This window comes from Pantherophis guttatus, chromosome 2 (genome assembly GCF_059756535.1).
Source record: "Pantherophis guttatus breed Tessera chromosome 2, ASM5975653v1, whole genome shotgun sequence".
NCBI classification, from domain to species: Eukaryota; Metazoa; Chordata; class Lepidosauria; order Squamata; family Colubridae; genus Pantherophis; species Pantherophis guttatus.
In genome coordinates this window covers 262,208,785-262,236,409 of record NC_142064.1, presented here as the reverse complement: position 1 = coordinate 262,236,409, position 27,625 = coordinate 262,208,785, and the positions used below count along the sequence as shown (strand labels likewise).

The 27,625-nt window shown below is 43.7% G+C and overlaps 2 protein-coding genes across 2 annotated transcripts in view; one reads left to right on the top strand and one right to left on the bottom strand.

Annotated features, from left to right (window-relative positions):
- Nucleotides 1–13,536, top strand: part of NOTCH4 (notch receptor 4) — a 58,781-nt gene extending 45,245 nt beyond the window's left edge. Inside the window, exons 21-26 of the mRNA XM_060693350.2 lie at nt 3,551–3,641; nt 3,732–3,861; nt 9,120–9,361; nt 10,613–10,760; nt 12,133–12,230; nt 12,429–13,536. Of these exons, the coding sequence (XP_060549333.2) occupies nt 3,551–3,641; nt 3,732–3,861; nt 9,120–9,361; nt 10,613–10,760; nt 12,133–12,230; nt 12,429–12,776 (1,057 nt within the window). The 3' untranslated portion in view covers nt 12,777–13,536. The remainder of the gene's footprint in view (nt 1–3,550; nt 3,642–3,731; nt 3,862–9,119; nt 9,362–10,612; nt 10,761–12,132; nt 12,231–12,428) is intronic.
- Nucleotides 13,537–15,271: 1,735 nt separating this feature from the next.
- On the bottom strand, nt 15,272–27,613 carry LOC117667821 (vesicle-trafficking protein SEC22b-B-like). Its single transcript, XM_034421415.2, has 5 exons — nt 26,897–27,613; nt 25,100–25,209; nt 21,891–22,051; nt 18,080–18,226; nt 15,272–15,775 (listed from the first exon to the last, which is right to left on the bottom strand). The coding sequence occupies exons 1-5, from the start codon at nt 26,969–26,971 to the stop codon at nt 15,618–15,620; spliced, it is 651 nt and encodes a 216-aa protein (XP_034277306.1). The 5' UTR covers nt 26,972–27,613; the 3' UTR covers nt 15,272–15,617.
- Nucleotides 27,614–27,625: the final 12 nt, after the last annotated feature.

Below are 27,625 nucleotides of genomic sequence, written 5' to 3'. Positions count from 1 at the left end.
AAGTTTCCCTCCAAGTCAGGGTGAGTTTAGGATTACCGTGTTTCCCTGAAAATAAGACCCTGTCTTATATTTTTTTGAACCCCGAAATAAGCGCTTGGCCTGATTTTGGGGGTGGTCTTATTATTTTGAGGCACATGGAGCAAGATGGGGCTCTTCTTGCCGTCTTACCTGATTTCCAGCTCTGCATTTAAATATTTTCGGGGATGTCTTATTTTTGGGGCAGGCTTATTTTCTGGGGGAGGCTAATTTTAGCGCTTGCGCTCAAAAGCCCAATTGGGCTTATTATCAGGGGATGTCTTATTTTCAGGGAAACAGGGTATGTCCATGTCTTCTTGAAAGTCATAAGGTAATGGCTGTAAAGGTATGTGGGAATGGCCTTGGAACAACGGATCAAATAGCAATAGCAATAGCACTTAAACCTATATACCACTTCACAGTGCTTTACAGCCAGGGGTGAAATCCAGCAGGTTCTGACAGGTTCTGCAGAACTGGTAGCGGAAATTTTGAGTAGTTTGGAGAATTGGCAAATACCACCTCTGGCTGACCCCAGAGTGGGAAGGGAAGGGAGATTTTGCAATATCCTTCCCCTGCCATGCCCACCAAGCCACACCACACCCACAGAACTGGTAGTAAAAAAAAATGGATTTCACCACTGTTTACAGCCCTCTCTAAGCAGTTTACAGAGTCAGCATCTTGCCCCCCAACAGTCTAGCTCCTCATTTTACCGACCTTGGAAGGATGGAAGGCTCACTCAACCTTGAGCCTGGTGAGATTCGAACTGCAAAATTGCATGTAGCCGGAGGTCAGCAGAAGTAGCCTGCAGTACTGCATTCTAACCACTGTGCCACCATGACTGTGGTGCTGCCTAGGGAGAGATCTCCAAATTTGGCAACTTTAAAACTTTTGGATCACAAGTCTTAAAAGTTGCCAAGGTTGGACACCCCTAGCCTAGGGAACAATCCAATGAGATACATCATAGCCTGCAGATGGATAGTTGGTAAAACGAGTCTCAGAAGAGACTCTTCCTAGCTTCTCAGGCTATAAAGGGAACGGCGGGAGAATCGTATTTTCAGACTTGAAAGGTTCTATTAAGGCCGCTTTTGCAATAAAGTAAAAATTAGCTGATCTGGTATGTTTCCTGTTTGGCCTTACCTAGAAATGTAGCTCTATTGTGAGGACAGCCGAGAAGATTATAAGAAGCTCTCTTCCTGTCATTCAAGATACTGCTTATAAGCCCAATGTGCTTGGAGCTCAAAGCATTGTTAGAGACCCCACACACCCACTTTACGTGTCAAAGCAGTGGTGGGATTCAAATTTTTTTACTACCAGTTCTGTGAGTGTGGCTTAGTGGGCGTGGCATGGCTTGGTGGATGTGACTTGGTGGGCGTGGCAGGAGAAGGATACTGTAAAATCTCCATTCCCTCCCCACTCCAGGGGAAGGTTACTGCAAAATCCCTATTTCCTCCCGATCAGCTGGGACTCTGGAGGCAGAGAATAAATGCGGGTGGGGCCAGTCAGAGGTGGTATTTACCAGTTCTCCGAACTACTCAAAATTTACGCTACTGGTTCTCCAGAACTGATCAGAATCTGCTGAAACCTACCTCTGTTTCGAAATATCTATAGCAGGACTACCAGATTCTGTAACAACTTTGTTCCCTATGCCATCCATCTGATAACCTCGCAGGATTCGTTTTTCTCGCCATGTACATATAGACATCCTAATCTGACTGTGTTGTTTCTCCATGTCATATAATATATGTGGGTATATGCATATTTTTATTTATTTATTTAGTCATGTTTATGTAGTGTATATTAGAAGTGGAGACCCTTTGAGAGCCATATGCAACAAAATTTCTTTTTAATGTATGCCGATTAGTGTACATTCGAAGTGACAATAAAGTTATTGCAAGTTCTAAGCCTAAATCTATATTGCCCCCTGTGGATTATTTTAAAAAATTGCCACAGATCTGCAATTTCTTTTTGGTCTTCCATTCAAGCAATAACCATTTTTTTCCCCCAGATCAAATATAAATACATTTACTTCCAAATGTTTCTACTCAGCTGGGTAGCCTTCCTAATTTCCATTTAGGAGGCTACCCAGCTGAGTAGAAACATTGGAAGTAAACTTTTTTTCCATTTAAAATTAGCCAAATTTGCAGTTTAACTCCCAAATCACAGTCATCCACATGGTTGGACTATTAAGTCTTATAGTAAGCCTGGTCAATATCATCAGGAAAACATTTCTCTGGGGAAGGCAGAACCCAAACCGTTTATATAATAGTGGCAAAAATAAAACTACAACTAATGACTTAATATTTCTGGTATTTAAAGAAGGAGGTGATTTTTTTTTCCTAGGAGGAAGGAAATAGAAACCTCATTTCAAACATTTTTTTTTTTAAACCCGGGGGCTGATGAAATCTCTCAAGCAGGCTTTGTTTACAAGTTTGTATTTCTACTGTTTTGATGATGGAAGAAAAGTAGAAGAGTCATCAAGAATGCTCTAAAAGTTTCCCAGACTCAGATGTGAGCAGCTTCCACTTGAAAAGTCTCCAGTAACTGTCACGGAAAGGATTTCTACTCTTTGAAGCTGATGCCAGCCAAAGAGAGTACTGATTTGGATGAACAAACTGATTTGGCCTAAATTAAGGTGGCTTCAAATCTTCTAATCCAATGTTTCTCAACGTGGCTACTTTAAGACATGTGGACTTCAACTCCCAGAATTCCCCAGCCAGTATGCTGAGTTGAAGTCCACATGTCTTAAAAAGTGGCCAAAGTTGAGAAAATGGTACTGTTCCCATTCCATGGATAAAAGCTGGCTGAAATATTAGAATTTTTCTTCCAACATTCCACATTACATCTGCAGACCGCAAGCAAATTTAAGGGGTCCATGGAAATCACAGAATGTGAAGAACTTTTTTCTGCTTTGGGGGGGTGTCACCTATCAGCTTCTGTTGCTCAAGGCAACTGCTCTGCTATCTGAGAACCATGCTGGCCTTAAAAATCCAGTTTTTGTCAACACACTATAAAAAAGATGTTGAGACTCTTGAAAAAGTGCAGAGGAGAGCAACCAGGGTGATTAAGGGACTAGAGATGAAAACATATGAAGAACGGTTACAGGAACTGGGCATGGCTGGTCTAGTGAAGAGAAGGACCGGGGAGACATGATAGCAGTGTTCCAATATTTGAGGGGCTGCCACAGAGAGGAGGGGGTCACACTATTTTTCAAAGCACCTGAAGGCCAGACAAGGAATAACGGATGGAAACTGATCAAGGAAAGATTCAACCTGGAAATAAGGAAACCTGGAAATAAGGAGGAACTTTCTGACAGTGAAAATAATGAACCAATGGAACAGCTTTGCCTTCAGAAGTTTTGGGAGCTTCATCACTTGAGACTTTCAAGAAAAGATTGGACTGCCATTTGTCAGAAATGGTGTAGGGTCTCCTGCTTGAGTGGGGGGTTGGACTAGATGACCTATAAGGTCCCTTCCAACTCTGTTTAAAAAATAACAATCGTTCTTCTCGATTTCTTTTGCTCTCCTTACAAACACAGGCCAACAAAACTCAGTACTGAATTTGCAGAAGATCATGACATCTTCTCCAACCCCCATTTCGATGGGACTTTGAACCCCAAAGATATACAGGTATTTATGCTGGATGAAGAGGTTGTGGGAAATGTCCATTCTACAGATGTCTTTTTTTGGGTTCTCTTTACGATCATCTCTTCTGTGCAGGAGGATCTTGATTCCGTCCCGATCTCAGATCAAGGCCTTCCGAAACCGAAGACACAGATGTTGGGGAATGTCGCGGTCCCAAACCTGGGGAAGGATACCAGGCCAAAAGCAGCCAGAAATCAAGAGCCAGGTAAAAGAAGAAAGCTAACTAATAACGGAGAATATTTGTAGCTCAGGATTGACATGAGGGGTCCTTGGTGCTCTCTGAGCTTGGTTGTTTTCTTGGAGACGTTTCATTCCCAAACTAGGTTACATCATCAGTGCTAGTAAGGAGTGGGGTTTGCTCTCAGTTTATATTCTAATGTCTTGCTCTGTCAGTGTTGGTGAGAGTGGTGTTGGAGGTTCTTTGATTGGGCTGCTTGCTGTTGGCTTGTTTGCCAGTTCAACAATCCAAGAAAAGGGAGACAGGAGCCTGGGCAGAAATTTTGGAAACTAGGCAGTGGAAGAGGGTAGAGGTGGGAGAAATACCTAGACTGAACAGCCAAGAAGCAGATGCAGACAGAGATAGAGGTCCAAGAGAGGAATATGGGAGGCAAGTAAAAAAAAAAGCATGGTAATTAAAGTATTGAAGCGAGCAAAAGACGATGGATGGACGATTTCTCTTTTTTGTTGTTGTTCTGATTTGCTTCTCCTTTTCTCTCTCTTTCTTTTTTTTTTTATAGGTAGGTGACATGACTAGAAGTTAGGTAGGATAGAAAGAAAAAGTATTTTAATAAAGGGCGACATGATTAAAAGTTAGAATAAGTGATAGAAATAAGAGAAGGGGGAATATTAGTGTATACACTTTTATATAATGAAATAAAAGTAATAACAAGAGAACACATGGAATAATTGAACGACGACAGATTGCAACTTAATATAAATGTGTATCAATATTAGAAATATATAAGTTGACTGAATGTAATAACTATGATTTTTTTTAAAAAATTTGATTTATATGCCGCCCTTCTCCGGAGACTCAGGGCGGCTTACAATGCGTTAAGCAATAGCCTTCAAATACAAATATACTTTTGTATATTTTTACAAAGTCAGTTTATTGCCCCCACAAACTGGGTCCTTAATTTACCTTAAATTAAGTAGATTAATTCTACTAGTTTTATTTGTATTAGAATATATGACACCCAGGGGCCATGCTGTTTACGCATTGATTTGATATAATATGTTTGCAAAAAATAAAAAATAAAAAAAACTTGGGGAAAAAAACAATCCAAGAAGTAACCAATATCCCAACCAAGGAACTTTCTGGCTGGAGAATTCTGGGAGTTGAAGTCCACACATCTCAAAATTGTCAAGGTTGAGACATTGTCAAGGAGAGAAGCAACCTGGAATGAAGGAGAAACTTCCTAACAGTGAGGACAATTAACCAGTGGAATAGTTTGCCTCCAGAACTTGTAGGTACTTCATCACTGAAGGTTTTAAAGAAAAGACTGGACAGCCACCAGTCTAAAATGGCATAGGGCCGTGATGGCGACCTTATGGCATGCGTGCCACAGGTGGCATGCGGAGCTATATCGGTGGGCACGCAAGCTCAGCTCTGGCACACATGTGTGCACCAGCCAGTTGATTTTCGGGCCTTCTGGGCCCACTGGAAGTCGGCAAACAGGCCATTTCTGGCCTCTAGGGAGGGTGGGGAAGGCCATTTTCGCCCTCCCCAGGCTCCTAGAAAGGCTCTGGAGCCTGGGGAGGGAGAAAAACGAGCCTACCAGGTCTGCTGTGCCATCACATGCCAAAAAGGTTAGCCATCACTGGCATAGGGCCTCTTGCTTGAACAGAAGGTTGGACCAGAACACCTTCAAGGTCCCTTCCAGCTCTATCCTGATTGATTGATTGATTGATTGATTGATTGATTGATTGATTGACAGTGCTCTAACCCCTTTGTGATACATCCAACCTATTGGGCAAACCCAGGGAATTCAGGAACCAAAGGAAGAATTGTGTAACTTGAGTGAATATGTAGTATGCCAAATATTGTGGCAGCTTTTGCTGATGGTGTGGTAACAAGCCAGCTATGATTTTCATTGTCCTGTTCAGTGGCCAGGGAAGAACGTCGATTTGCTTCCCCTTCCAAAAACCCAAATCGTGCTTACATTTCAATTATTTTCTTTGTATTTACAACACAGTGTACCGAACAGGGGTAAGGTCCAGGAATGAAATATAAAATTTGTTACTACCGGTTCTGTGGGCGTGGCTTGGTGGTGGTGGTGGGGGGGTAATGTGACTGACTGGGTGGGTGTGGCCAACTTTTTTTTTTTTAACTTTTCAAAGCATTTTTTTCTGCAAATGCAAAAAAATGCTTTGAAAAGCCTCTGCCGATCAGGCAACACAGCTGGGATCGTCAGAGCCTTTTCAAAGCATTTTTTTAACCACCTCTTCCGCTGAAGAGGGTGCAGAAAAAAATGCTTCAAAAGTCTCTCTGATGATCCCAGCTGAGTTGCCTGATGGTTTAAAAAAATGCTTTGAAAAGTCTCTCTGACGATCAGGCAAGTCAGCTGGGATCGTCAGAGAGACTTTTAAAGCATTTTTTTCTGCACCCTCTTCCGGGGAAGAGGTGGTTTAAAAAATGCTTTGAAAAGGCTCTGAGGATCCCAGCTGTGTTGCCTGATCGGCAGAGCCTTTTCAAAGCATTTTTTTAATCACCTCTTCCCCAGAAGAGGGTGCAGAAAAAAATGCTTTGAAAAGCCTCTGACATCCCAGCTGAGCCGCACGATCATCAGAGGCTTTTTTTTTTATTTTTAAAAGCATTTTTCGGCAGAAGTAGTTGTAGAAAAAATGATTTTAAAAGTTAAAAAAAAAAAGCCTCTGATTATCGTGCGGCTCAGCTGGGCATGGTGGGGGGGGGCCCCGCAGGGATTTTTGCTACCTGTTCTCCGAACCACCCGCTGCCATCGCTACCGGATTGGACAATCCAGTCCGAACCGGGAGCATTTCACCCCTGGTAAGGTCTATAAAACAGGATCACTTAGTTCAATTAGATGAGATCAGATCATATTGTACTTGCCTAGGGGCATTGCATTTGTTTCTTTGTGTGTGTTTAGGATGGGTGGATCTCAGACTGCATTTTGTTGTTTTTGTTGCTGCTGGCAAAGCTCAGGAAATTGGCAGGTGCTGCGTTGGATAGTTTTCAATAACAAATTGCTAAGCATGTATACTTCAAACAGCCAGACTAGCAAATGATTTTGTTCACTCCCTAGACTAAGTAATAATATGATTAGAATTTGACTTAGAGCCACGTGTGAAACAAACTATTGTGGTTTGTAATTAAGGGATTTTGGCTGAGCTTTACATGGAAATACCTTGTTAAGGATACAGGTAGTCCTTGATTTACTACCACAGAATATTGCTATTGCTAAGCAAGGTGTTTGCTAAATGAGTCATGTCCAATTTTACGACATGTTTTGCCTGGTGGTGTTGTTAAACAAATCACTGCTGTTGTTTAAGTGAATCAAGCAGCCGTTAAACGAATCTGGCTTCTCCCCATTGATTTTGCTTGTCGGGATCCTGCTTTCCGCTATTTCTACAGTGACCATATTTTGTTGGAAAAAATAAAGAGCAAACCTGAAAAATGGGCAAATCTAAAAGAGGATCATAAGGATAAAGATAAAAATAATTAAAGGTTTGTATTAATAATTTTGCTTTAAAAAGAAAAATTTTAAGAGCAAAACCAAGAAGTTACGGCAGCACTGAATAAAGTGACTTATGACCATTTTTCATACTTATGACCGTTGCAGCATCCCATGGTCACGTGATCAAAATTTAGACACTTGGCAACTGACTCATATTTATGACACGGTCACAGCATCCTGAGGTCACATGAATACCTTTTGCAAATTTCTGACAAGCAAAGTCAATGGGGAAGCTGGATTCGCTTAAATAACTTTGTTTACTACCTTAATGAAGGCACTGATTTGCTTAATAGCTGTGAAAAGAAAGGTCGTAAAATGGGGTGAAATTCACTTAAAAAACATTTCATTTAGCAATGAAAATTTGGGGCTCAAATGTGGTCATAAGTGGAGGACTACCTGTAAGAGACAAGTCTTGGGCAAGGGAAGGTATGAGAAATAACAACAACAATTATTATTATTTATTATTATAAATAATTATATTATTAATTAATTAATAATTATTAATAAAATAAGTAATAAAATAAAATATTATTATAATAAATAATTTTTATTTTATTTTTATTATTATTATTATTATTATTATCATCATCATTATTATTATCATTATTATCAATACCTGATACTGATAGGACGCTGGTAACCCGTATCAACCACTAGCACCAGTCAGTGGTATTTGTGATGCGTTTTTGAGTGTTCAGTTGATTAAGTTTCATGTTTGGTGAGTAAAAGTTGTTGTTGTTGTTGTTGTTGTTGTTGTTGTTGTTGTTGTTGTTGTTGTTGTTATTATTATTATTATTATTATTATTATTATTATTATTATTATTATTATTATTATTATTATTATAGAAAGAGTAAGAATAATATATAAAGTAGCAGAGGGAAACTCAGATATTTGTTATTATACCCTAACAATAGGATCAAGTTCCTGATCTGGTCTACTTCAAAGGATTGAGATCAGATCAGATCAGTTCAATAGAATAGAATAACAGAATTTGAAAGGATTTGGGAGGTCTTCCAGTCCAACCCCCTGCTCAGGCAGGAAACCCTATACCATTTCAGACAAATGGTTTTCCAATCTCTTTTTTAAAACTTCCAGTGTTGGAGCATTCACAACTTCTGGAGGCAAGTCGTTCCACTGGCTAATTGTTATCACTGTCAGGAAATTTCTTCTTAGTTCTAGGTTGCTTCTCTCCTTGATTAGTTTCCACCCATTGCTTTTTGTCCTGCTCTCAGGTGCTTTGGAGAATAGCTTGACTCCCTCTTCTTTGTGGAAACCCCTGAGATATTGGAACACTGCTCTCATGTCTCCCCTAGTCCTTCTGTTCATTAAATTAGACATACCCAGTTCCTGCAACCGTTCTTCCTATGTTTTAGCCTCCAGTCCCCTAATCATATTTGTTGCTCTTCTTTGCACTCTTTCTAGAGTCTCCACATTTTTTTACATCACGGTGACCAAAACTGAATGCAGTATTCCAAGTGTGGCCTTACCAAGGCATTATGAAGTGGTATTAACACTTCACGTGATCTTGATTCTATCCCTCTGTTTATGCATTGGCTTTTTTGGCAGCTGTTGCACACTGCTGGCTCATATTAAGCAATTGTCTACTAGGACTCCAAGATCCCTCTCACAGTTACTGCTATTGAGAAATCAGAATCAGAATGCTCTCTGTCCAAAATCATTCAAAGTTGGCTAAAGATGGCAAACTGAGCTAAAATAGTCAATCCTATTTCATGTATGCTTCATGTATGCTCTTTATACTTCCAGTTTGTGGCCTGACTCCACCAATGTCCTTGGCTTGTTCTTCTGGGTTGAAGGTGGAGAGTTCTTGGACAGACAAGCAAATGGAGAACTTCGGAGAGACCCCTCTTCACTTAGCAGCTCGATACTCTCGTGCAGATGCTGCCCGCAGACTCCTGACAGTTGGAGCCGATGTTAATGCCCGGGACCAGTGGGGACGGACCCCCTTGCATAGTGCGATAGCAGCCGATGCTTTGGGGGTATTCCAGGTCAGAAAAAGAGAAAATAGGATCAATACAGGGGTGGGCTGCTGCGGGTTCGGGAGAACCTCTAGCTAAGATTCAGTGCAGTTCGGAGAACCCCCCAAATCCCACTCCTGGCTGGCCCCTCCCACCCCACCCCTCCCAGGAGTCCCCACCGGCCTGTTTTGGATGCAGGTAAGTGCAGGGGGCGTGCGGAGGCTTGGGGAGGGCAAAAAACAGGCCTACTGGAAGTTCGGCCTCCAGAGGGCCTCTGGAGCCTGGGGAGGCCATTTTCACTCTCCTGGAGGCTTGAGGAAAGCATCCAGAGCCCGGGGAGGGCAAAAACGCCTTCCTGCCACCATGGTGCAGGAGGCCGACAAGGCCACGCCCATCATGGCCATGTCAGCAACCAGGCAGAGAACCCCTTGTTAAATTTTTGAAGCCCACCCGTGGATTAATATAATATGGAACAGAAAGACATTTGGTCAGGCTTTCCAGATTCTGTTGTTATATATACAGGTAGTCTTTGATTTAACAATCAGTCACTTAACGACTGATTGAAATTGCATTGGAACCCCCAAAAGGGGGGGGGAACCAGATTATAAATACCCCCAAAAGGTACTTATGACCTGGTTCTGAAGTTCCAATGACTTATGACCAGTCCTCATATTTACAACAGCTTCTCCATCATCACCTGATCAAAATTCAAGGGCTTGGTAACTGGCACATATTTATGACAGTTGCAACATGCCAGCTTCTGACAGTAACAGAATAACAGAGTTGGAAGGGACCTTGGAGATCTTCTAGTCCAACCCCCTGCTCAAGCAGAAGACTCTATACCGCCGTATAGACCCTAGAGCCGCCCTGAGTCTCCGGAAAAGGGCGGCATATAAATCGAAATCGAATCGAACCAATAATATACAAAGTCAATGGGAGAAGCTGGATTTGCTTAATGGCTCCATGATTCACTTAACAACTGCAATGATTCGCTTTAACAAGCATGGCAAAATGGTCGCAAAATTGGGTATGATTCACTTAACAACCGTCTGACTTAGCAATGGAAAGTCTGCCCCCCCCAATTGTGGTCGTAAGTCAAGGACTTCCTGTAAATTGATTTCCCATGTAGAATAAATGCCAAAGTGAATAATTTGCTGAAAATTTCACTGAGAGATTAGCTCCTTATGGGGCAAGGCAGTTTAGCAATAAAAAGGCATCCCTCAAATATTGTATTTTGCTCTTTGCACTTGCATCTCCTAATGGTGAAATGGCCTCCATCAGATCCTTCTCCGGCAGAGACAGACAGAACTGGATGCTTCGGCAGACGATGGCACCACCCCTCTCATTCTTGCCACACGGCTTGGGGTCGAAAATATGGTGGAAGAGCTGGTGGCCAACCACGCGGACATCCATGCCATAGATAAGAGAGGTGAGGTTCACGGCTCCAAGATGCTGGCTGAGTTATAAGCGGAGGTAGTGGTAATGACAACTCTTCCAGGGAACTGTGGTAGAAAAGACCAAAGGACTACAATTTTGAGATCTGTCCATTTCTGACAAAGAAAGGGAAATAAATATGGAAGAAGTAACAGAGAAAGGAGGGGGCTATTGATGTCAAACTCACCTTGAATGGCCTGAAAACTGCCTGAAAAATGGCCCGAAAAACAGCCAAAATCCAGGCTGGTTTCAGGCCAGTTTTCCGGCCAAAATCGGCCCAAAAATTGGCCTGAAACAGCCTGCAAAACAGTCTGTTTTGGGGCATTTTTGGGTTGTTTTCAGACTGTTTTTCAGGCCAATTTCAGGCCTTTATTGGAGCCGTTTTCAGGCCGTTTTCAGATCTTTTTGAAGGCCATTTTCAGGCTGTTTTTTTGGGCCGTTTTCAGGCTGATTTTTGGCCCAATTTTGGCCGGAAAAACGGCCTGAAAAAGGGCCGAAAAACGGGTGGGGCCAGCCAGTGGTCCGATTTGCCAGTTCTCCAACCAGCACAGAATCGGAACAACTGGTTCGGGTGAATCGGTCCAAACCAGCAGCAGCCCACCTCTGGACAGCAGATTGAGAAAGGTCAGTCTGGGGGGGAGGGGGGGCACCATTTCCCATTATCTACTTATTATACATTAGAATCCAGGGCAGGATTCTAATCTTTCTCAAAATTCCATAAAGCAGTGGAAGGAAAAATTCAGAGATGGTTTGCCCACCATTATTGTTTGTTTGTTTTATTGTTTTGTTTTATTAAATTTATATACCGCCCTACTCCCGAAGGACTCAGGGCGGTGAACAGGCACAAAATAAAATACATAAATACAAAAGTTAGAAACATAATTTAAACCGAATTAAATAATTTAGCCCAAGACAAGTAAAAATCCCAATAATTTAAAACAAATTAAAATTTCAATTTAAAAATTTAAAAGAAAGGGGAGAAAATTAAGCCAGGCCGGCTTGCTGGAATAGGAGGGTCTTAAGAGCACGGCGGAAAGTGCGCAGATCCGGGATCCTCCGTATCTCCGGGGGGAGCTCGTTCCAGATAGTGGGTGCCCCCACAGAGAAGGCCCTTATTGAATCAAGTCCAATGTTTATGAAGATTCTCAATCATCCAGGTCATGGTTGTCCCAAAGGTGCTTTTTCAAGAGGGAACTGGACTTTCTGAAGAGCTGAAGAAGTTTCTTGGATGAGAAACATCTTCAAAGAAAAAAAACAGAAAGTCCAGTTGCCTTTTGAAAAAAGCACCTTTGGGTGAATCAAGTTTCCCACCCACCATCCTAGACTCAAAATCTTTCCTTCATGCCTGGATATCTCCTGTCTCACAGGGAAGAGTGCTCTCCATTGGGCTGCAGCAGTCAACAATGTCCGGGCTGCCCTCATTCTGCTCAGAAATGGAGCTGACAAGGACGTTCTAGATAATCAGGTAATGTGCATTTGATTTCTTTTGGTGGATCCTTCTCTAGAAGGCTACCAACACGTGAAGATGCCAAACGGATTCCCCCAAGCACTAGAATATAAAGAAAGTTGCCTTCCCCCTCTTCTTTGTGGCTGCCCCTCAAATACTGGAAAACTGCTATCATGTCACCCCTAATTCTTCTTTGTCCCATTTCACTGTCTGCAGGCCCAAACCCCTCTGTTCCTGGCTGCCCGGGAGGGAAGCTATCAAGTGGCAGGTCTACTTCTGCAACATGGTGCCAAGCAGAACCTCCGGAACCATACGGGTCACCTCCCCAAAGACGTGGCACTTGAGCGTCTACACCACGATATCCTCTCCCTCCTGGACAGATCCTGCCTTCCTCCTGGGACCGGCCAGCTTTCACCACACAGGCCCCGCCCACAGCCTTCATCCAAATTGCACAGATGGCCGTATCCAACCAAGCCTTCCCAGCTAACTCCCGTTCCAGAGAACGAGGGACCTTTTAAGGATGCTACCCCATCGGAAGAGGCCATGGGGCAGATGGTGGAGTGAATCCTCACCCCCTGCGTGAGGACACTGTGGGTCAGCAATGAATAGGAGCTGGAAGGGAACTCTGGCCAAGGACATAGCTTTCCCCAGTGACATATGCAGGGCAGTGGCTTGGATTGGTGAAATATCAAAGGGCAATGTGGAGAAATGAAGAAATTCCAGCAGTGACCTCAAAAAGCTCCAGATGTTTCTGCTGTCCCATGTGTGATGCAACATGACTTGGATTCCTAATGTCATCTTACAAAATCTGAAGCATATAGAGTAGCTCATCCCACCTTGGTAGATCTTCCCCAGAATATCTTCCAGATGTGTTGGATTTCAACTCTAATTCAGGCCAGTAGTCCTAGCAGCAGGATTTCAGCCCATATATCAAGAAGGAGAATGGAAAAGACATACAGCCATTGACTCAAGAGGAAGTCTCTTCAAACTCATTGAGACTTACTAGGTTGTCTTCTTACAGCTGTCTTCAGAGTTGGTCTCTTTGCAGGGAAGGATGGAATAACCTGGCAATTTAGGCTGCTGAGAATTCTAGAAGTCCAACATATATGGAGGTTGGAAAAAGCAGGCGTGGGATGGAAAAGGATCTCAAGCTAGGTTTCATCAAACCTTCTACCCCATTTTTTCTGATTCCACCGAAGTGTTTTGCAATTCAGCTCACCTTCCACTAAGAATGTCTCTAAAGAATGGAATGTTGTTACCGATTATTATAATTGTGCAAAAGCCTACAGGCATGAAGTAAAGTTAAAACTTCCCCCAAACTGAATTCAGTTCCTGGTGATTTCATTTGTAGACAAGATTCCTCAGGTGGATGTTTTCACCTTAGGTGGGAATTTTCACCTCTGTTTTCACAGTAATAACTACACCATCTCCCAGTCTGCAAACCAGGATGTCGACCTGACTAGGTGGCTCAGTGGCTAAGACACTGAGCCTGTCGATCAGAAAGGTTGGCAATTCGGTAGTTTGAATCCCTAGTACAGGTCTCCTGCGTAAGCAGGGGGTTGGACTGGATGACCTCCAACGTTCCTTCCAACTCTGTTACTGTTACCTGCTTGCAAGCAAACAAGACAGATAGCAAATGCATTTGAGATGTCATATCTGAAATGCATCACTAGACTAGAGGGATTACCAGCAAGAAAAATTAGGTCATACTCCTGCTATATACGGCTTTAGTCAGACCTCAAGCATCCAGTTCTGGAGACCTCATTTAACAAGATATTGAGAAGACTGAGGGAGTCCAGTTCTGGGCCACAAACATGGTGGAAGGGAGTGGTAGGTTGCCCCCAGTTTGGACCGGTTTGCAAGAACCGGTAGTAAAACCGGCGGGAGGCCCCGCCCACCACCCCAGATGTCATCATCAGCGATCTGCGCATGCGCAGAAGCTAGGTATGTGCGCGAGCAAAGCGAGCACGCACGCGCGCACAATCCCATTGCGAATCGGTGGTAAAGGTAAGTAGAACCCACCCCTGGTGAAAGGTATGAGGGACAAAACATATCAGGAAAGTTTGGAGGAACTGAATATGTTCATCCTGGGGGACAGGAGGGAAAGGGGTGGGGACATAATGTAAACCTTTAAATATACTAAGGGTGTGAATCAATGGTGTTGCCCCCAGTTCGGACCGGTTTGCAAGAACCGGTAGTAAAACTGTGGGGAGGCTCCACCCACCAACCCGGATGTCATCAGGAAGTTTCTGCGTATGTGCAGAGGTGCACGCATATGAGCATAGCAAGCGCAGTCCCACTGCAAACCGGTAGTAAAGGTAAGTAGTACCCACCCCTGGTGTGAATAAGGTTCTAGAACAGGGGTCTCCAACCTTGACAACTTTAAGACTTGTGGACTTCAACTCCCAGAATTCCTCAGCCAGCGAGTCTTAAAGTTGCCAAGGTTAGAGACCCCTGTTCTAGAAAGTAGTATTTTCAATATTAACCCATAAATCAAGAAGACGGGGGCATGACCTCAAACTGACAGGAGGGAAGTTCAAAAGTAATGTTAGAAAGTATAACTTCACAGAAAGAATACTGGAAGCTTGGAACTAACTTCCAGCGGAGGTAGTGGGTCGATCATCAGTAACTGAGTTTAAACGTGCTTGGGATAAACACACGTCTTACCATCCGAAAAAATACAATCATAAAAACGAAAATAAAAATAAGTAAAATATTTTTTAAAAAATCAATTAAAAACAATAAGCTAAAAAGGAAACAAAAACAAACAAACTCAAAGTGTTACCCTGTGGTAAGACGGGCAGCCATCTTACCACAGGGTACCTCTTTGATAAATTTAATACATAAAATTTAATATTTAATCTAATAAATAAAAATAATATATAAATAAAAGGGCAGGCTCAATGGACCACTAGGTCTTTTTCCTGCCGTCAGTGTTTCTAGGTTTCGATGTTTCCCTGTGGAGATATTGGGGGGATTCAGGGAGGGAAATGTCATATCCAGTTGTAGGGTTGTAAGGCTCAGCTTGCTGATAGCAACACAGTCTGGGAGACTTGTAGTATGTTAAAAAAACACACACAAAAACTACAGATTTATTGCGGTAGGACCCTATGACACTAGCAACCTGCTAGCAGTTGACAATGCTGTAAGGGCTTTGTTGAAAGAAAAGCTGAGCTATGGGAAGTTACGAATCTCTCCTCGCTTTTCCCCCATTATAAATAGTCATTAAGTCCACTCGGCATCTTGCAGCTGCCGTTCTAAGACCAACCGTGCAAATGGGGATGATGCCAAAAACAGGAACATCGTCCTGAGTGGCGAACTTTGCGGTATTTCCATGTTTCTCCTCACTCAAAAGAAAAGCCCAAGTCACATGGGGCCTTGGAAACAAGAGGGAGAGAGATTGGGTCACACCAGCCACCAGAAGCGGATGTAGAGTAGAAGCACCATGAAGATGAGGCCGGTGGCGGCAGCTTTGGCATAAGCGGAGCGGCTGTTGAGGAGCTTGGCATCATGGCGGTATTTCTTGGAGAGGGTTGACAGGTTGCTGGCTTTGGAGTCCAGAGCTGAAGAAGGAGAGAAGGCAAAGTATACACAGTGGCCTCAGTTGTCTTTCTATTCAGCCTTGCCAGGAAAAGCTGCTGTGGGGGTTTCCCACTTCTGGGGGGGTGGTGGGAGGAGAAGGAGTAGAGCAAGGCTCAGAAAGGGGGCTGTTCAAGAGCAGAATCAGCCATTTTGAATGGCCTCCCCAGACAGATTAAAAGCTAAAGGTAAAGGTTCCCCTCGCACATATGTGCTAGTCGTTCCCGACTCTAGGGGGGCAGTGCTCATCTCCGTTTCAAAGCCGAAGAGCCAGCGCTGTCCGAAGACTTCTCCATGGTCATGTGGCCGGCATTACTCAACGCCAAAGGCGCATGGAACGCTGTTACCTTCCCACCAAAGGTGGTCCCTATTTTTCTACTTGCATTTTTTACGTGCTTCTGAACTGCTAGGTTGGCAGAAGCTGGGACAAGTAACGGGAGCTCACCCCATTACGCGGCACTAGGGATTCGAACAGCTGAACTGCCAACCAGACAGATTAGATGGCCTCTTTTCTATAGTAATTTTATTCAAAATGACAATTAAAAAGATAAAAACTATGGGTAGTCCTCGACTTACAACACTTCATTTAGTGACCAAAGTTACAACGGCACTGAAAACAGTGACGTATGGCCGTTTTTCACACTTATAACCATTGTAGCGTCCCCCATATGGTCAAATGATCGAAATTCAGATGCTTGGCAACTGGTTCATATTTACTTAACGACTGTGTTACTAACTTAACAAATGCAACAATTTACATTTACAACTGTGGCAGGAAAAGTCCTAAAATTGGGCAAAACTCACTTAAAACGTTTCACTTAGCAAGATAAATTTTGGGGTCAATTGTTGTCGTAACTCGAGGACTATATATATATATTTATTCTTATTTTGTTCTTTTAATTCGTTAAGTTCAAATGTATAATACTTTTGTAGTCAGGGTTTTTTCTTACGTAGCTCAAGATGTTTGTATAGCCATAGTGGGGTGATATCTCAAATCACCACTTTCAGGCTTTATCAGACATTTTGTGTTGTCTGATGTGTGTGTGTGTGTGTGTGTGTGTGTGTGTGTGTGTGTGTCTGTATATATAAAAGATTTAAAAGAATAGTCTGTGCAGTAAAGAAAAAGTAGAAAAGAAAAAAAAAAGAATATATAGATAGTACTTGACTTACAACATCCATTAGTTTAGTGACCAAAGTTACAACAGCACTGAAGTGACATGATTGTTTTTCACATTAATGACCGTTGCAGCCTCCCAGTAGTCACATGATCAAAACTCCAAGAGTTGGCCACTGGTTCATATTTATGACCATTGCAGTCTCCTGAGGTCATGTGATCCCCTTTTGTGACTTTCTAACAAGCAAAGCCAATGGCAAAGCCAGATTCGCTTAACGTCTGTGTCACTAACTTAACTCTACTGATTCCCTTCACAGCTGTGTCAAGAAAGGTTGTACAATGGGGTAAAACTCTCTTAACAACTGTCTTGCTTAGCAACAGAAATTTGGGGCTCAATTGTGGTCGTAAGCAGGGGTGGGCTGTTGGGGGTTCACAGAGGTTCGGGAGAACCTCTAGCTAAGATTCTGTGTAGGTCGGAGAACCCCCAAATCCCACTCCTGGCTGGCCCTACCCAGCCCGCCCCTCCCCTCCCAGGAGTCCCCATGCGGCCCGTTTTGGATGCAGGTAAGTGCAGGGCTTGGGGAGGGCGATAAACGGGCCTACCGGGACTTTGGGAACGGGCCCATTTCCAGCCTCCGGAGCCTGGGGAGGCCATTTTCGTCCTCCCGGAGGCTCGAAAAAAGTCTCCGGAGCCCGTAGAGGACAAAAACGTGCCCCTGCCCCGCCGTGGTGCAGGAGGCTGACTAGGCCACACCCACCATGGCCATGCCCACCCAGCAACTGGGCAGAGAACCCCTTGCTAAAATTTTTGAAGCTCACCCCTGGTCATAAGTCAAGGACATCTTTAGTAAAGAAAAAGGAAATATATAAAGAAGTGACTTCCTAAAACAGGATGATCGCTGCAGGAATAGGGTTCCTGCTCTGAATTGTGAAAGAACTTGGAAAAGTGTAAAGAGACTTTGCAAGACATCTTGGCCACCCTCCATTTACAATAAAAGCCACAATACAGGTAGTCCTCAACATACAACCATAACTGAGTTTGTAATTATAGTTGCGGTTTTAAGTTGAGGTACCCACGTGATCGAAAATAATTTTCTGGCCTTTTCTGCAGCAATTGTTAGGTAAATGCAGAGATGGCTAAGCAAACCCATTCATGTAGGTCTCCATCCTGTACCTGATAAGGTCTCCCCTCTTTGGAGGACTTCTTCAATGTTGGTCACCATGATCTTCTGAACGTCCTGGAGCTCCGTATTGATGCTGCTTAGATGGCGTTTTGACCAAGTGTCTAGGTAGGTTTTCTTCAGCTTCTGGATGTAAATGTCTAATAAGGAAAAATAAGACAAGCCACATTTTTGCATTGCAAGTATTTTGTTCCATCTACATCAGCCTTCTACAACCTGGTACTCCAAACCTTTCCCAACTCACCATGGCACATGAGATTACTTACTCAGCCATGATCCAACTTTTGAATTCCTCTCACCACAAACAGCAATGGTTCTCATTTTATTTGTTAGACTTTTAAACTATGTTCAATATTTCAATTGTAAGATCAGATAATTAATATCAATGTAATGGATGCTGTTGTAAATCTTGATGATTATTGCATCAAGATTTCTGTACTCAGATGATACACTACTTAAGGGAAGATGGAATGTTTATATTAAAAAATAAAAATGAATAATAAAAAAAAAAATGACAGCCCAGGTGGTGAAAAAACCTGGGAAGAAGCATTACAGAACATTTAAAGAAATCTTCAATAAAAATCAGGGTGCGAAGTTGCAGATTCCAAGTTTCTATATTCCTTCCAAATGAGCCTTTAAGATCCCTGTCTGAAATAATGTGCATAGCTCTTCCTTCCTTGTTCTTATCCGACTGCCTGGAGTTTGGCACGACCTGCATTCATGGCGGAGGTCTGGATTTCAACTTCCAGAATCCTCCCAAGCAGCATAGCCAGCCATAGGCTGCTTTGAGTACCCTGGCAAGATCTCAACATAGTGGGCAGAATCTGTGTTTAGATACCAATGGCGTTGCGTTTCCATTGAATGTCCCACTGAAATCAATGGGCAAATGACAATATCGATCCCATTGATTGCAAGGGAAACACAGTGCAAGTAACTTGGTCTGGCCCAGTGGTGAAATCTGAACCGGTTTGCGCGCATGCAGATTCACATCAAACGCAAGCTTTTCACACATGCGCGGTATGTGCCAAAAGGAGGCTTGGGAAGGTAAGTAGAACAGCGAGAGGGGAAAATCAGCTGTGGCGTGCGATCTTGGGAACCTTGTTAAAAACTTTTTAAAGCATTTTTTACTACTGGTTCAGGGGAATAGGTAGTAAAAAGTGCTTTTAAAAAGTAAAAAAAAGGTTCCGACGATCAGAGTTATGCACACGATCGTCGGAACCTTTTTTTAAAACTTTTTTAAAGCATTCTTTACTACCTATTCACTTGAACCGATAGTAAAAAATTCTTTTAAAAAGTTTTTTAAAAAAGGTTCCAACAATCGTGCGGCACAGCTGTGATCTCGGAAACCTTTTTTTTTTTTTTACTTTTTAAAAGCATTTTTTTTACTACCAGTTCGGGCGAATGGGTAGTAAAAAAGTCCTTTTAAAAAGTTACAAAAAAGGCTCAGATAATCACAGCTGTGCCATGTGATTGTCCACGCCTTCTTCTTTTTTTTTACTTTTTTAAAGCATTTTTTAATTACCTATTCGCCTGAAAAATTGCGGTAAAATTGCTTTAAAAAGTAAAAAAAAAAGTTCCAACGATCAGAGACCAGTTCCGTGGAGATATGTTTTTCTGTGGACTGGAGGGCGTGTGGTTTTATGTGCTGGGATGGGACTTCGCTTGTTTGCGCAGTCCGATTATTGGCATGCCACGGATCGGTGCCAGTCTGCAGACCGGAGGTTGGGGGGACCCCTCATCTAGGCAACTGGCGGTCTATCCAAGATCTTGTCCATCTAATTTTCAAGGTGCTTTTTTTCAGGAGGCAACTGGACTTTCTTGTTTTTTCTTTGAAGACGTTTTGCTTCTCATCCAAGAAGCTTCAAAGAACATCTTCAAAAAAAAAAAAAAGCTTCTTGGATGAGAAGCAAAATGTCTTCAAAGAAAAAAACCAGAAAGTCCAGTTGCCTCCTGAAAAAAGCACCTTTGGGACAACCATGACTTGGATGACTGAGAATCTCTACAGCAGAGGTCTTCAAACTTGACAGCTTTAAGACTTGTGGACTTCAGCTCCCAGAATTCTCCAGCCAGCATACCTGCATAGCAGCATAGCTGGCTGGAGAATTCTAGAAGTTGAAGTCCACAAGTCTTAAAGCTGCCAAGTTTGGGGACCCCTGCTCTACAGACTCTACACACTGTTTCCCTGTTCTTCTGCCCTGCCAACAACTGGAATTCAGAAACAAAAATATACAGGAAAGACTTGTCACAAATTATTCTGGGCCTAGAGCACAACTACCACACTAGATGGCAGTGTTATTTTATTTTTTAAAAAGAGAAACGGGCAGATGATTGTGGCAGAAAAAAATTTGCACTCCGTGGAAGAAGAAAGGAGAAATGTTCAACACAGTGTTTCTCAATCTTGGCAACTTTAAGACATGTCTCTGGCAATGAATCCCATCATAGAGAGGTTTGCCAACGTGGCCTCTCTGGGCACCAGGGTATCTATCCCCATCCTAAAGGTCTGGCTGAGGAATTCTGGGAGTTGAAGTTGGCACATATAAAATTACCAGATTGAGAAATTCTGATCCAACACAGTGAAATTGTGAGGATTGAGGACAGATCATCTCTTTGAGGCTGCCCAGGTCAAGAAGCAGATATGGGAAGAATTCTAGGAACGCTCTTTACAAGGTAGTCCTTGACTTATAATCACTATTGAGCCCAAAATTCGCTAAGTGAAACATTTGTGCAGTGAACGCTGCCCCATTTTACAACATTTCTTGCCACAGTTGTTAACCGAATCATTGCAGTAAAGTTAGTAACACGGTTGTTAAATGAATCTGGCTTCCCCATTAACTCTGCTAGTCAGAAGGTCGCAAAAAGTGATCACATGACTCCAGGATACTGCAACCTTCATAAACATGAGCGTTGTCAAGTGTCTGAATTTTGACTATAAGGATGCTGCAATGGTTGTATGTATGAAAAACAGTCGTAAGTCGCTTTTTTCAGTGCTGTCACTAAATGAAAGGTTGCAAGTTGAGGACTATCTGTATTGCAGAAAAGTAGAACATCAGGACCATGAAAATCCATGCCATTCCTTCCCTGCTCCCATTTACATACAAGAAAATCAAGGCAGGATCATTTTGAGCCTTCAGATGACTTTTAAGGATGTGTTGTGGCCCCCCCAAGTGGCCAGCAGAACTGGCAGCAGATTCGGACAGTAAGTAGGTTGGGGTGGAACATGGGCCAGTCCGGGGAAGGCTCTGATGAAGGCAGAGAGGGGGGCAGGGCCGTATGCCAGTTATCAGCTGCCTTCAGAGTCAGACATCAGTGAGGCATTCAAACAGCTGGAGCCTGTTCCCAGTGAGCGCATGCACAGAGTTGCCAGACGAAGAGAACAGCTAAAGAACAAGGGTCGACTTGGGAGTAAGGCCACAGGTGGATGATGAATGGCCCCTCCCGGAGGGAATAAAAGAGGAGCAAAAGGGGAGGGGAGTTTGCAGGAGACAATTAATTCGCTTAATTGGTTCGTGACTCTCCGTGACTCCTTGACAAGTTTTGAAGATATTGGCCTGGCAGCTCCCTAAGCCAGATAAGGTCTGTGACTGTAAATTCACCCTTGAAAGACTTAGCTGGATGTGAATGAGAAGAATTTACAGTAACTTAATAAAAAGGGGTTTTTGTCGGGACGAGGAGTCTGATTCGTGGTTTGGGGAAGCCTAGGTCAGAACAGGATGGGGACAGATAACTTGAGGCCCAGGGATGCCATGTTGCAGACCTCTTTATGATGGGATTCCTTGTCAGAAATCTATTCACCTTTACACCTACCAAACTCAATGAAGGCGTAAGGCCGGGACACCGATGAGATTTTCTTCCCGTAAAGTTCCCAGAATTCCGTTTGCAGCTCCTCCAGAAAGGCAAAGGCCAACTTCTTTGAATAGTTAGCTTCACAGAGTGTCAGGTAACAAATCCCCTGGCTGATCAGGTAACTGTAGGGAAAAATACAGCAGACATTAAGGGAAACGAGAAGAAGATTTGAGAAGTAAATCTGCACGTAGGTTTGGAAACAGTAGAGATTCTCAATCTTGCCCCAAAGTTGCTTTTCCAAAAGGCAACTGGACTTTTGGGTTGTTTTTTTCCCCCTTGAAAACGTTTCACTTCTCATTCAAGAAGCTTCTTCAGTTGTCCGAAGAACTGAAGATGATTTTTGGATGACGAGCAAAATGTTTTCAAGGAAAAAAAGGCAAGGAAGTCTAGCTGCCTTTTGGAAACAGTAATTGACAAGAATTCATATCAGCTTCCCTGTGGACATGCTGTACACATCTGTAAATTATTCGTGAGTGCGTCACCATATCTCAGGGTATGTCATACTTCTCATTATGGACGTCCCATTGCTTTTGGACAAGCACCATTGTGTCACACATCATTATGTCACACACACATCTGGAGCGTTTAGTTTGATGGTAGCAAACACCCATATAAGGGAGGCGGTGGCTCAGTGGCTAAGACGCTGAGCTTGTCGATCGAAAGATCGGCAGTTCAACGGTTCGAATCCCTAGTGCTGTGTAACAGGGTGAGCTCCCATTACTTGTCCCAGCTTCTGCCAACCTAGCAGTTCGAAAGCACGTAAAAAATACAAGTAGAAAAATAGGAGCCATCTTTGGTGGGAAGGTAACAGCGTTCCGTGCGCCTTTGGCGTTGAGTCATGCCGGCCACATGACCACGGAGATGTCTTCGGACAGCGCTGGCTCTTCGGCTTTGAAACGGAGATGAGCACCGCCCCCTAAAGTCGGGAATGACTAGCACATATGTGTGAGGGGAACCTTTACCTTTTCCTTTAGCAAACACCCATGGTGATGTCTGCATCTCCTACATTTCTTGGTTTAAATATCCCTTTACAAAATTTGGCAGCAAATTTGTCAGACGGTCATAAAAGCAGGTGTTCTCATCCATCATAAAGTACGAAGCCGAAAGACTTGATTGTCTAAGTTAGTTTAACCATTTTTACTTTTTTAAAAAAAACTCCCAAGTATTTTTGTCTCCTGCCACAAAAGCATACAAGTGATATTAAATTGTCATAAATATGTACTTTAAAACCTTGGAAAATGAAGGAAGTCTTTTCTGATTGTGCATGGCAGGCCTCTGGGATGAAAATACCACACAGTGCTACACACTGATAATGCCCCTTTGTATAAAAAATTAGCTTACTGTCATCCCTGCATCCCTCCATTTATTTTTATTCCACCTTTTTTTTATAACTCAAAGCAGTGAAGATTTCTAATACTCCTTCCACCTCCTATTTTCTCCACAACAACTTTGTGAAGTGGGTGGGGCTAAGAGTCACCCAGCCGGCTTTCACGTCTAAGGGACTAGAAACCTAGTGCCTTAACTATTAAACCAAACTACCCCTTCCATCCATTTTACACACCGCTGCCCTCCATTGACCCTCAGTGCTTTATACTAAATCAGTTAAGAACCATCCAAGAAAATATTTGGGATGAATAAACTTAAATGGGTGAATCTCTTGTTTCTTTACAATAGATAAAAAACAAGGAGGCTTCAATCAACAAGCTTATTTAGAACCACCCAGGTCATTGAATCATGGCTTGAAGTTGGATTAATTTCTTGACTTGTGCTAAACTTCAATTTCTCAGTTTAAATAACTATGAATCTATAGCTGGTAGATATTTCATACCAAGGAGCTGAGTGAATACTGAAGCTGGCACATATGATGTTCAGCTTAATTAAGATCTGATTTAGTGTGAAAATACAATCACAGTCCCCTAAGTGTTTCATCGCTGTAATTTTTTAAGCTAGATTACAGGGGTGGGCAATTGTGGCTCTTTTACAACCTGTGGACTTCAACTCCCAGAATTCCTGAGACAGCTTGGCTGTTAGGAATTCTGGGAGTTGAAGTCCACAGGTTGTAAAAGAGCCACAATTGCCCACCCCTTAGCTAGAACAACAGTTGCAGGAACTGGGAATGTCTACTCTAGTCTAACAAAGAGAAGGATTAGGAATGACATGACAACAGTCAATATTTAAGGGGTTGCCACAAAGAAGAGGGGACCCACCTATTCTTCAAAGCACCTTAAGGCAGAACAAGAAGCAATGGATGGAAACTTATGAAGGAGAGAACAAACCTAGAACTAAGGGGAAATTTCCTGACAGGAAGAACAATTAACCAGTGGAATGCCTTGCCTCCAGAAGTTGTGGGTGCTCCATCACTGGAGGTTTTTAAGAAGAGACTGGATTGTCTGAAATGATATAGGGTCTCCTACTTCAGCAGGGGGTTGGGCTAGAAGACCTCCAAAGTCCCTTCCAACTTTGTTATTCTGTTATAAAGCATTTGACAGGCAAAAGGGCTGACCAGGTTCCAGAAGTTACTAAATATTGGTGTGAGTTTATAATCCGGTAATGAGTTCCCTCATTTTTAATTTTTTTTTTTTTTTTGGATAATTCAAGTCCTAAGGCATTGCAAGAAATTTCAAGCTGACGGAATAGGCACATTCCTCAGTTGTTTCGCCATGGGATGGGTGCAGTGGTGGGTTGTCCCCGGTTCGGACCGGTTCTATAGAACTGGTAGTAAAACTGGTGGGAGGCTCCGCCCACCAACCCCGACGTCATCAGGATGCTTCTGCGCATGCGCGCGGCCCTGTTGCGAACCAGTAGTAAAGGTAAGTAGAACCCACCCCTGGATAAAGTGGTGGGTTCCTCCCGGTTCCACCAAGACAGTAGCGGTGACGATATGATGTCACCGAACCGGTTCTGTCCCCCCGCCCCCCCTCCGTGTTATTCTTACCTTTTATTTGGCCCCACCCCCAATCTATTGCTGCCTCCTGAGTCCCAGCTGATCAGCTAGAAGGAAAAAACTGTTTAAACTCTTGCCGCAGGGCTTCAAAGGGCCACCCTACAGCTGATCAGTGTTAAAAGGCAGTGTGGTGGTAGACCAGTGCCTCCAAAAATAAATGGGTAGACCGGTGCCTGCAAAAATAAATGAGTAGACCGGTCCCTCACTATGATTTGGAAAAACTTACTGAAAAGTCATCGTTCCAGCCTGCAGAGAACATCGATTTGGCGAATGAGCCCCAAGTTTTCGGAAAAGCTGTTTGGCTTGATTGTGATATTCTTGGAAGTTCCGATTTGACTTCAGATACATGCGGGAAAAAAGTTCGTCATTCAAAAAGCCGGAGTAGAAATTATAATCCCTCACAACTTTGAACAGAAGCAGGTTGGAGAATTCTACCGTTAATTTCACCTAACCTAAGTGACGGAAGGAAAATTATACACTCTGATTTTTCAGTACAGGTAGTCCTTGACTTACAAACAGTTCGTTTAGTGACCATTTGAAGTTACAACGGCACTGAAAAAAGTGACTTATGACCATTTTTCACCCTTTTACAACCATTGCAGCATCCTCGCAGTCATGTGACCAAAATTCAGCTGCTTGGTCATGGGATCCCTTTTTTGTGATCTCCTGACAAGCAAAATCAACGGGGAAGCCAGATTCACTTAACAACCGTGTTGTTAACTTAACTGTAGTGATTCACTTAACTGGAGCAAGAACAGTTGTAAAATGGGGAAAAATTCACTTAAGCAATGTCTCACTTAACAACAGAGATGATGGGCTCAATTGTGGTCGCACGTTGAAGACTACCTGTATTTTGACGCCCTGGTCGTAAGCCGAGGACTTCCTGCATTTAGCCAGGAAGAGCAAGGCCCTCTTTGCTTGGTCCTAACGTGCCAGGAATAAATAAAATACCTTTTGCTAGTATTCTCCTGTATTCCCGCAACTCTGCCTAAGGGAGGGCGAAGGGTAAACCCCCAAATCAGGGGTGAAATCCAGCAGGTCCTGACAGGTTCTGGAGAACCGGTAGCAGAAATTTTGAGTAGTTCGGAGAACAGGCAAATACCACCTCTGGCTGGCCCCAGAGTGGGATGGGAATGGAGATTCGGCAGTATCCTTTCCCCAGAAGTGGGGAGGGAATGGAGATTTGGCAGTATCCTTCCTCTGGAGTGGGGTGGGAATCAGTGGTGGGTTGCCCCCGGTTCGCACCGGTTCTATAGAACCAGTGGTGGGATTCAGCCAGTTCGCACCACTTCGGGAGAACCGGTTGTTAACTTTCTGAGCAGTTTGGCAAAGTGGTTGTTGGAAGAAATCATTAGGGAAGAGAACTGGTTGTTAAATTACTTAAATCCCACACCACTGTATAGAACCGGTAGTAAAATCGGGCGGGAGGCTCTGCCCACCTACCCCAACATCATCAAAATGCTTCTGCGCATGAGGCTCCGCTGCGAATGGGTAGTAAAGGTAAGTAGAACCCACCCCTGGTGGGAATGGAGATTTTGCAGTATCCTTCCCCTGCCACGCCCATCAAGCCATGCCCACAGAACCGGTAGGGGAAAATATTTGAATTTCACCCCTGCCCCAAATTAACAGTAACAGAGTTGGAAGGGGCCTTGCCAGCAAATAAAATAGCAGGGAGGAGGAGGAGGAGGAGGAGGGAAGGGGAGGCAGATATCTAAATAAAACCAAGCGCATCGTTTTCCCCAAGGCTCGTAAAGCCGCCTTTACTGGCTTCAGAATGAGCTTTAAAAACCAAATAAAAACCGCGGGAGAAACCCCATCCATTCTTTCCAATTAAAAACTGTCACCTGTCGAATTTCTTTAAAAAAAAAAGGAGCCTTCTTAAGGAAATCGCAGGTGCGCTCCAGAACAACCGAGGCGGCTGAGCAACTGCGGAAGGAAAAGGGGGGGGGGATAGAGCCGCATTGGGGGGTGCAGGACGTCCCTCTTCTCCCCCCATAACCCCCCCACCCCCACCCCCATTTACCTGCTCCGATTCTTGCATGGAGGCAGCCAAAAGCAGCCCGTCTTGGACGCGGCTGATCATGGTAAGCAGAACCATGCTGGCTGGTGGGAGGGAAAAAAGAGGGCAAGAGGGGGAAAAAAGAGGATCTTTAGCCCAGGGCGGGGGGGCAGCGTCCCGGATCCCCCACCCCCCGCCAGCTCCTCTTCCTCGCCTCCGTCCCTCGGTGAAAGTCTTGCAGCCGGGACTTCAGTCTCCCGCTGACGTGGCTGATCCGGCCGGTGAGAGGAGCGGGGGGGGGGGTGGCTGGGGGAAAAAAGGGCGGAGCGAGACAGGCGAGAAGTTTTACTTTTGCAAACTTGCCAGGGCGTGTCCGCTACTTGTGTGTGTTTGTGTGTTTGTGTGTGTCGGAAAAGCGGAACCGCAAAAGTTCTTCCCTCCCTCCCTCCCCGATCCTCCTCCCTTCTCCGCTTCGGCCGAAGCGTCTTGGGAGGATGCCGTGGCGGTGAAACGAGAAGTGCGAAAAAAATATATATACGGCCCTTGGCGCTTCGCGTGATGGAGTGGCATTGCTTTTTTTTTTTTTTTTTTTTTGTTAATCGCGCGGGGAAGTTTTTCGCGTGGGGCGTGGGGGGGGGGGAGGAGGCAGGGAGCCGCGATTTATTCGCGCAACATGATGTACGTCGCTTTTTCGCTCGTTCGAAACTCGAGCCGCTTTCGCGGTGGAATGAAACCTTCGGGTTTCAACGTTTA